Source organism: Aphanomyces invadans (assembly GCF_000520115.1).
Source record: "Aphanomyces invadans strain NJM9701 unplaced genomic scaffold supercont1.5, whole genome shotgun sequence".
Lineage (NCBI taxonomy): Eukaryota > Oomycota > Saprolegniomycetes > Saprolegniales > Verrucalvaceae > Aphanomyces > Aphanomyces invadans.
The window spans coordinates 408678-419013 of NW_008580150.1; the positions used below are offsets into that span (position 1 = coordinate 408678).

Consider the following 10336-nt stretch of genomic DNA (forward strand, 5'->3'; position numbering starts at 1 on the left):
TCCTCGGCGGTCGCGGCTGGTTCGGGCGCCGTCTCCTTGTCTGCGAACTCGTCGACGTCGTTCGCATATGCTTCGACGGCGTCCGCGCCTGCCGTCGTGGCGGCGGCAGGGAGCTCGCTGGCGGCAGCTGCTTCGGATGGCGATTGGTCCAGAAGCGCCTCGCCGATTGACGTCACGACCTCCGCCACCGTCGCTGAGTCTGCCGTAGGGGGTGCTGCCGTGCCCGCACCAGCGCTGTCGTCAGGTGCTTCGGTTTGCTCGAATTCTTCGTCTTGGCCATACGCAGCACCGTCGTCCTCCGCAGGGGAAGGTTGCGCTTCCTCGGCGGTCGCGGCTGGTTCGGGCGCCGTCTCCTTGTCTGCGAACTCGTCGACGTCGTTCGCATATGCTTCGACGGCGTCCGCGCCTGCCGTCGTGGCGGCGGCAGGGAGCTCGCTGGCGGCAGCTGCTTCGGATGGCGATTGGTCCAGAAGCGCCTCGCCGATTGACGTCACGACCTCCGCCACCGTCGCTGAGTCTGCCGTAGGGGGTGCTGCCGTGCCCGCACCAGCGCTGTCGTCAGGTGCTTCGGTTTGCTCGAATTCTTCGTCTTGGCCATACGCAGCACCGTCGTCCTCCGCAGGGGAAGGTTGCGCTTCCTCGGCGGTCGCGGCTGGTTCGGGCGCCGTCTCCTTGTCTGCGAACTCGTCGACGTCGTTCGCATATGCTTCGACGGCGTCCGCGCCTGCCGTCGTGGCGGCGGCAGGGAGCTCGCTGGCGGCAGCTGCTTCGGATGGCGATTGGTCCAGAAGCGCCTCGCCGATTGACGTCACGACCTCCGCCACCGTCGCTGAGTCTGCCGTAGGGGGTGCTGCCGTGCCCGCACCAGCGCTGTCGTCAGGTGCTTCGGTTTGCTCGAATTCTTCGTCTTGGCCATACGCAGCACCGTCGTCCTCCGCAGGGGAAGGTTGCGCCTCCTCGGCGGTCGCGGCTGGTTCGGGCGCCGTCTCCTTGTCTGCGAACTCGTCGACGTCGTTCGCATATGCTTCGACGGCGTCCGCGCCTGCCGTCGTGGCGGCGGCAGGGAGCTCGCTGGCGGCAGCTGCTTCGGATGGCGATTGGTCCAGAAGCGCCTCGCCGATTGACGTCACGACCTCCGCCACCGTCGCTGAGTCTGCCGTAGGGGGTGCTGCCGTGCCCGCACCAGCGCTGTCGTCAGGTGCTTCGGTTTGCTCGAATTCTTCGTCTTGGCCATACGCAGCACCGTCGTCCTCCGCAGGGGAAGGTTGCGCTTCCTCGGCGGTCGCGGCTGGTTCGGGCGCCGTCTCCTTGTCTGCGAACTCGTCGACGTCGTTCGCATATGATTCGACGTCATTCGTGCTCTCGGGGGTGAAATTGTCAGGACGCTGGTAAGAGTGGTGTCTTTGGTCGGCCTTGGCTTCATTGAGATCCTGGTTTCCTTGGTTTCCATGTGATGTATGGGTGGATGAATTGTCAATCTGTAGTTCTTGTTCATTGTCGCCGATCTGCCTTGAATCGTTGCGATTGTTGGCAGACGGTATAATGCTGTCAAGTCGATTCGTGGGAACGTCATATTCTTCGGCTATCATGCTGTATGCAAAGGGTTCTTCGTGTGCGTTTTTGCTGGCTGATGTGATCTGGTTGTCAGCGCCACCTTTCGTTTTATCCGTCTGGAAACCAGCAAGTTGGTCGCATGCAGGGTTATGATTGTCGACATGCGGTCGAGGTTTCGACAGCGTTGGCTCGGCCAAAACTTCACTCTCGTTCACGAGCCTCTCGACCACAGTGAACAGAATACGGTTCACAGTAGCAATCGCTTCTTGAGATGTTTGGTTGCTTGTCGCAGGGACTGGGCAAATCAAATCGAACTTGGAGGAATGGATCTCTTGGGTGCACGATGCATTTTCATTTGCATCACCACTAGCCGAATCCACCACGGTTGGATCATCTGCCGTTGCAAGCGGTTTGACGTTGTCGTGGTGACACGATGGTGTCGGCCTTGTCTCGGCAACTGTGATGGGGCTTGCACTGTCAAAAGAGGCGCCGTCGAGTTGAATCGCTGGAGATGATTCGGACGGTGCCGCCACACAAGCGTGCAGTTGGCCGTCAATCACCCCGTCGTTGCGTACCGTCGCCGGTTCTTCATCCAAAGGCTGTTCTTCCGCAGTTTTGTCAGCAACAACTCGATTTGCAACGTGCAGAATGCCATCGTATAAACACAGCATGACAATTGACTTGGCTATCATGGCCACTTCGAGCGAAATATCGTCACTGATGTCGTCGTCGTTGGTAATATCTCCGTCATTTCCAAAGGGTGTGTTGCTTGCTATCTCGTCGTGCACTTCGGTACAAAGAGCATCTTGAGGACCAGTATCCACCAAATTTGAAGCGGCAGCGATTGCTGTGATGTCCACCTCTTGAGCCGTCAAATGCTTCGGTGCAGATGGGAAAGACTCGGATGAGTCTGCTGGCTCGGGCTGTACCTCGTTGCGAATGGAAAGTGCCGGATATATACCAGATGTCAGGTATGGCAGCGATGCATGAGCGGCGAGGGCATTGGCAACGGCAGTATCGACGACTTGTGCAGCCAATTCAATGGTGCTTGCCATCAGAGACAACGGTCGTATCGAGGATACCCGCAAGGGTGGGACAACTTCGTGAGAGGGTTGCGGCACGATATAGACATCGTCACGTTGGGGTGTTGGAGTGGACGACAGGGAATCCCTTGGTGTTGGGACAATGGTTTGCTCTTGAACGTGTTTGGGCACCTTGTGTGACGACGCCACCGCTGCTTGCAATGCATCTTGAATCGCCTTGTTCACCACCTGAGCAGCGACGCTAGAGTGCATTGGCGTCGGGACCAATTTTGAAACGAAGTGCTCTGGCACGACTTTCAGTGCAGGGACACAAATGGCGGACAAAGTCGTGTCGTCAACGACCAGGTCTTGCATGTTGGCGTTCGCTTGCACCAAAATGTCGACAGTATCATCGGATGTATCCCTAGCCACGGCAAGATTGGCTTCCTTGGGCTCGGTCGGGCTAATAGCGGTCAGGTCCTTTCGAGAGGCTGCTTGTTGCACTCCTGTGCGAATGGAGTTTTTCACTAAATTTGCCGCTGTCGACGACGACAATGACTTGACGAGCTGAAGGTTTGAATGTCGCATTGTCGACTCATCTGCGCCACCAACATTTTCAACGTCGACCGTAGCTTCAGTCGCCACAGCAAGGACTTCGGTATCACTCGGTGGTGTTGCGACCTCTACAGAATTGTTGCTGGACACTCTAGCGTCCACATGCTCAAGAACACCAGGGTCAACTTCGTGGCTGGTCACATCTGCGCTTTGCTCGGCGACATCGGTCGGAACGGTGCCTGTGGCTTTTGCCACTTTCAGTTCGAGTGCGAACAAGACATGTTGCCGTTGTGAGACAACGGACTTCGCTTGCACAACCTGGACGGCTGCTTGGACAACAGTGTCGACCGTAGATTCAGCCACAGACAGAATCACGAGCGCTCGTGCAAATGGATCTTCACCAGGCAGAGTTGCTGCAACATGGCATGGTTTCTCGTCTGCTGAAAAGTCTAGCGGGTTCGCATCAACAAGGCTCGTTGGCGCCAAGTTTGCCTCGGCCGCGTCTTCTAAATGTATCCTCGCTTCGTCATTCGCATCGTGTTTTGTCTCGGGCTTGTCATGGCTGCCTTTCTCAGGTTCATCGCGTTCAATGGAAATGTCGTCACTTGGTTCAGTCACGTGGTTTTCAAAAAAGACAGTCTTGCTGTCTCTGTGAAAAGTCGCCGGTTCACAAACGGCGGAGCTGCAGACGCTTGCAATGGCCGTGGCTTGGTCATTCATAGCTTTTTCCCTGGACTCCTTGCCGTGGTGGGTTGAATCTTGTGGGTATATTCCATCACTCTGTTGGTTTTCGATCGGTTCCGCCTCGATGGTGTCATCGTTTGATGTGGAGGCAACAGCAGCTTCACCTGCGACGGCATCTGCTGTTCGTGATTCCACCGCGTCTTCTACAGTGTTGGCCACTTCAACTTTGTCATACTTGGCATGCTCGCGCGCGACGCCTGTCGCCTCACGGTCGGTTTGCCGCCATTGTGTTGTGCCATCATTGACCTGACCACACTCGTCTTCCTGAGGGCCATGGCTTTTGATTTCAGATTGCCTCGAGCTGGCATCAGCAGTGGTCGACCTCTCACCCGAGGAGCTTGCTGCTGCAACTAGCGCTGCCGCGATAGTTTCGTTGTGCTTGCATGGTGCGTCAAACCAAGACGGCACACGTTCGTCGTTGTCCTTGGCCGATCCCATCGGTTCTGCGGCGAAGTTTTCCGCGGTGTCCTTTGGTGCTTTGGCTATGTCCGCCTTCGCAACGCGGACTTCTTTCAATCCGTTGGGGTAGGTCAAGTCGTAGGTACCATCCATATAGCACCGGCAAACCTTGGCAAGTTTGCCGTGTTTCAACACAACCTCTCCCGAGGCAAACACAGGTATGCCTGGCATGGATCGATGCAACAAGTGGATCGAGTCTTCTGGGATGCGGGGCTCGACCGATCCGCTTTCAAAGTGGACTTCGTACACGGCAGACGATGGCCCTTGCACTTCGACCCGCGCCACAACACCTGGAAAGTATTTCAACTTGCCCTCGTACTTGGCTTCGACAATGTCACCCACGTGCCACAGGGGGGAATACTCGGTTTCTTTGGGTGGCCACGGCAGCGATCGGATGAGCGACGGAGCCACGCCAGTCGCCACTTCCCCCGACTCAAACTCAATGTCGTAGGTTCCATTGAACCGGCATTTGGTAATCAACCCGAGCGAGTAAACTTGAGACGTCGGGGGGCGCGCTTCGATGCGTTGGTGCCGCTCGAACGTTTCCTCGTGGATGATGCCTCGAATGTTGTCCGGGGCAACTTTTTCCTTGTCCCCGTGGTCGTACAAGACTGAGTAATGTCCCGTGCGGGCGCTGACTTTGGTAATCGTTCCGACCAGGCATCGCGACCCCTTCACGATCTCGACGCGGGTGCCGACTGCATATTGAAAGGGGGGCGGCGACCTCTTTCGGATGCGTTCGGAGGCGACAAACGTTTCCACATCGCCATCGTCGTACTTGATGTCGTACGACCCATCGAGACGGCACCGCACGATCGTCCCGTTGTAAAACCGAGCGTTGCCTTCGTACTGCGCTTGGACCAAGTCGCCTTCTTCGAACTGCGGACGCTCTTCCAGCTCGACCAAGACACGAATCATGTCCTTAGCAACACCGATCTCTTTCTCGCCGTCGTCGTACTCGATGTCGTACGTGCCATTCGACCGCGCGCGAGCAATCTTGCCCTTGTAGTACTTTTGCCGCTGCTTGTACCGAGCTTCAACCTTTTGACCGACTCGCCACCCTGTTCCCTCCTTGTCTTGCGGCTCGTTTCGACCCACGAGTTTGATCAAGTTTCGAGCGACGTCCAATTCGATTTCTCCGTCGTCATAAGCTATATCGAATGACTGGTTTGCCGCACCCACACGAAGGATCACGCCAGGGAAATATTTGGCCTTGCCCTTGTACCGCGCTTCGACTACGTCGCCATTGGCAAACGCGGCTGGCGACGGCGGCGCTTGCTGTGGTGCCACTGCGTCCATGACGCGAATGAATTCCAACGGCACGTCGCATTCTTGCTCGCCATCAACGTAATCCACATCAAATGTTTGGTTGGACTCGTTGCACCGCGAGATGACTCCAGCATAGTATCGAATCCCGCCATTGAACCGGCACTTGACCTTTGTCCCGACGGTGAGGTGCAGCTTCTGGCTCAACGGGGTGAAAATGCCATTTTGGAGGTTGACGGACGGGGTTTTCGTGTCGATGCCAGGCGGCGATTCGAAACGGGCTGGAGGGGGCATCGCTTCTGGTGCGGTCGCTGGAGGCGCCAAGTAGATCGAGTCCAACGAGGTTTCGGCTTTTTCAATCATGCGGTGGAGTTTGTCGGCGAAGCTGACCCGATTCAGCGGTGTCATGGGGTCGTTCACGCCTTCAAAGAGTTCTGTCGCAAACGACTTGAGTTCTGCCAGGGGGCTGGCCGGCACAGGAACGTCCAATCGGTCGATTTTGGCCGATTGAGTTGTGGCCATCGTTACGGGCCGGACAGCTGGAGGGTCAGGGGTTGCCAGTGGCAGCAACTTGGAGCACGTGAGCGGACGTGGCAGCTCCGGCATGGGATCGCCACTTGACGTAGCCAAGAACAAATCGAATTGTTTGTCGAGTTGATTCTTTCGGGAAGGGCTCGTGCTTTGCCGCGATTTCGACGATCTCGCTGGATTGGTGGCACTGCTACGGGATGGATCCATCCCATACGTTTGAAGCAGTAGCTTTTCTCGGGTGGCCACCGACGACTCCTTCTTGGACGAAGCATGCGACGGAGATGGAAGGACAGTCGAGGACCATGGTTTGGTTGAGGGCGTCACAGTTTTGGGTTTCTTGCGCGCGGACGCTGGACTCGCAGGTTTCGACCGCTTCAACGGCTCTTCTTCGAGAATGATTCGTGCCGTTTGGCGCACTTTTGTGGACGGCGACTGCTGCATGGACGCAACCGCCAGCTCGCGCGTTGCCGGGAGCGAGTACTTGAGGATGCCTTCGTGCGTCGGGTATTTTGCCATTGCAATCGAAAGGTCGGCGATGGCGTCCGCTTGGCGAAGCACTTGAGCGATGGACTTGCTCAAGGAAAGCAAACTACAACGCGGTCACTTCGAATTCCGCATGCGCAGTGTGGTGCGTACCACAAGAGTAGCGTGCAAATAGAGCACGACACTTTCTTATCATCCAGCTTCAAGCTCTTTCGCATGACGAGAACCAACGTGCGGACAGCAGTGTAGTCGTCGATTGGGTCGACTATCGCGGCAGCGACGGGGGCACCGCTGTTGTCACACAATGCCAACAGAACTAACACATATCACGGTTGAGTTGCGCCAGAACGATGGGCGTACCTTCGCTCGCGTAGAACTGAACTTGCCGTGTGTGGTTATTGATGTCCTGGTGATGGACCAGCGACGCCACGACCAACGGCACTACGTTGTGCTCGAGCATGGCTTGAATGGCTTGGACACTGAGCTGTCCGAGGGCTGAGAGGGCCCCGCACCCCGACGCCTAGGTGCCTCGTGAACGAACGGACGAAAGGTGTTGCATGGAACCTGAACGATAGGATCGGACGGAAATGCACGAAGGGCGGTGGCGATGGCCGGAATGGCGCCATTTTGAACAAATATTGCGCAGCTGTCAACGGAAAGATGGCACATCTTGCGCAACAGGACAAACCCGTAGCACTGCAGGACAGAATACAACTGGTGCGATCGAATGATGTGCAGCAGGATTGTCTCGCCCGCCTTGAAATGAAAGTAGTCGGCTGTGACTTGAGGAGCAAGGCGCAGGACCTTTAAGAGCGCGCTCAGGGCTTTCTTCTACTCACAAACATGCTCGAGTTGGCGCACCAACATTGGAGGCAGGAATATTCGTACCACACTGTGAACATCCGCGTGGATCGAAAAGAGGTCGTCCAGAATGCGCTGGATCTGAGCTTGGTGTTCTAGTACTTGATCTTCGGACTTGAACACGTCTCCAGTGGCCACTTGGTCGTTGTCGTACTCGCCAAAGTTGTGTCGTTTGGTTAGCAGATTCGAAGGGTCGGCGGTGGTCAGGTGAACCCCTTCGTCGTTTGCAGGAATGGCACCCGCAGGTGAACGCGGCTTAGAGAGTTGTCTCGCCTCGGCTATCTTGGTGAATTCCAAAATGTCAGCGGTCGCTGGAGGGCGTAAGGAGAACGGGTTCGCATCGGGTTGTTTGCGGCAGCGGATGCGGTCGGCGTCGATTTCGAGCTCCATTTGGCCACCATCGTAGGACACGTCGTACAGCACGTGTGGTTGCTTCTTTCGGGACGTGGTCGGGGCAATGGGTCGGATGGAAACGATTTTCCCGCGTTTCCATTTGCCACGGGACTCTTGTTGGATGTCCACGATCTGGCCGACCGCAAACGACGTGGCGGCGGTCTTCGTGGTCGATTTTGAGGATGGCTTTTTCAACGAATCGGTCGTGGTGATTTGAATATGAGAAGTCGCGGGCATGCCGGTGCTGCCTTTCTTGGAAGTTTTGTCGGACGATTTGCCGCCGCGCTTCTTGCTCATGGTAGCGGCGATATGCGGAGGACAGCTTGCAGGAAGCGTATAAGGCGATGGCGACTCTTCGAAGCGACCGACTGCACAAAGGCTACGTGACCCTGGAAAAAGCCAAGTACCTTTTTTCACCGTCTCAACGGGCCGCCAGGCGTTTTGCTTTTACGAAGCGGCGCGTGTGGGATCGCCGGGTCCAACGTGGGTTGGCTGTTTTTAAACCAATCATATTGTTTTTCAGGATGAAATCCACCGAAATCCCAACTATTTCAACCAATCTTATCGCGCAACCTTTCGGCATACAGTCGTAACGACCCGATGTTGACACGCTCGGGCATGACGCGAAGTCGACGCCGCATGGGAGCGAGAACGCCCTTCGCAATGTAGTGCTGTCCACCGTAGCCAGCTAGCCAGCTGTCTGCCTCGCCCTCCACCTACCGCTTCATCTATGTACGTTGTGGCTGCGGCGAGGTCACACATGAGTGCGAGGCCGAGAATCACGGTGTTACTCTATTTGAGTGCCCCTGCCTCAAAGCTTTGCAATGTTTTTCGGGTCCTCACGCTCGAATGCGATGCGATAGATCGCGGTGAAGAGCGGAAACTCGTGCAACGCGTTGGTCCTTTCGATGATATGGTACACTTCCTTGGCGGTGCCCGTGCCTTGGAGCTTCTGGCCATTCAGCACCGTCGCCTCCATCTCTTCCCACGTCACACCCTTGTCTTTCACAAACAGCTCGGCGCACTTGCGGTTCCGCCCCCCAAAGCACGTCGTGATCAAGTCCGCGACGCCGCAGCTCTCAAAGAACGTGTCTTCCTTGATGCCGTCGAAGAAGCGGTAGCAAAACTTCTTCATCTCAATCAGCCCGAGCCGAATGATTGCTGCCTTGGTGTTGCCGCCGTACCCGAGGCCGTCGCAAAAGCCCGCGCCGAGCGCCACCACGTTTTTCAGGGCGCCGCACAGCTCGACGCCGTGCGGGTCCAGGACAATATTGACATGGAATGTCGGCGCGTGGAAGAGTTGGCGAAGGATGTCGCCGTGATGAAGATGAAGCGTGCCCAATGTGGACTCGCAAAAGTCGCCGGCCGCGACTTCGTTGGCTACGTTCGCCCCCATGAGCACACTACAATCGATTCCAAGGCCGTCGCGGATGATGTCGGACACGAGGACAATCCCTCCGTTTTCGTTGAAATCGATGCCTTTGATGAGCGACACAGCAAACGCGCCGGGCTTCAGTATGGCGCGGACGTCAGGCAGCAGACGTGGCAAGAACTGATGTGGGAGGCAAAACACGAGAATGTCTGCACCACGAGCGGCTTCCTTTAGGTCAGCAATGGCCACGACATTCGAAGGGAGCTTGTACCCAGGGAGATACTTGATGTTCTCGTGCTCTTGATTGATGATATCGGTCAATTTGCGGCCACGGACGAGCTCCTCGAACACCCACATGTTGATCTTGGGCTCAAACACGGAGTCGTTCAAGACGGTGTTCTCGCCGATGATCCGCGCGATCGCGCATGCCCAGTTGCCAGAGCCCACGAGGCAGACGCGGAGGGGCTGGTCCGACATGTTGTGGTCATACTGGACCTTGTGCGCCACCATTGCGACGGGAGCGGATTGTTGATGAATCCAAGGTATTGTATCAATTTGAAGTGACATCAATGAAATTCGTCACTTTTTCGCATTTTAGGAATGTAACTGTGTGTCAATCGCACCAAATATTTCAAAATGTCACTTTTGAAGGAATAAAACAAACCACCAAAAATGGCATCGCCACCACGTGCGCCGCGTTTGTTTTGCGATCTGTTGGCGTTTGAAAGAGAAGCACCATGGCGGTAGCCATGCCGAGAGAGACACATTCCACATCCTCGAGACAGACGATCCATGACATGGAATCGAGGAGATTGCCTCGATCGCTGTGCGAGTCTTCGCGATCGAGCGATGTGGAGCACATCCGATGGCTTGGCAAAAGTCCCCACCCACGGTGTGCCACAAGATATTGTTTTCCATGCCATTTATGCTAGTGCCAAGTCGTTGCAACCCCCTTAACGTACGACCCCATCAAACGTCGGACAGATGCATCGCCATCATGCTCAAACGGTCGGCGAACTTGTTCGTGTCTGGGCAATGAGCACGTGGCCATGTCACTGCAGCGAACGCCGTCGGGATTTGCTGGAAACTTAATATT

General features: G+C 56.2%; 2 protein-coding genes across 2 annotated transcripts; both read right to left on the reverse strand.

Annotated features, from left to right (window-relative positions):
• Positions 1-172: 172 nt before the first annotated feature.
• Positions 173-8165, reverse strand: H310_03241 (hypothetical protein; the record flags this gene model as incomplete). Its single annotated transcript, XM_008867033.1, has 6 exons — positions 173-234; positions 290-6720; positions 6768-6930; positions 6975-7134; positions 7179-7445; positions 7503-8165. The coding sequence occupies 6 exons, from the start codon at positions 8163-8165 to the stop codon at positions 173-175; spliced, it is 7746 nt and encodes a 2581-aa protein (XP_008865255.1).
• Positions 8166-8679: 514 nt separating this feature from the next.
• H310_03242 (glycerol-3-phosphate dehydrogenase (NAD(+))) lies at positions 8680-9750 on the reverse strand (the record flags this gene model as incomplete). The annotated part of the gene is made up of 1 exon (XM_008867034.1): positions 8680-9750. The coding sequence occupies one exon, from the start codon at positions 9748-9750 to the stop codon at positions 8680-8682; it is 1071 nt and encodes a 356-aa protein (XP_008865256.1).
• Positions 9751-10336: the final 586 nt, after the last annotated feature.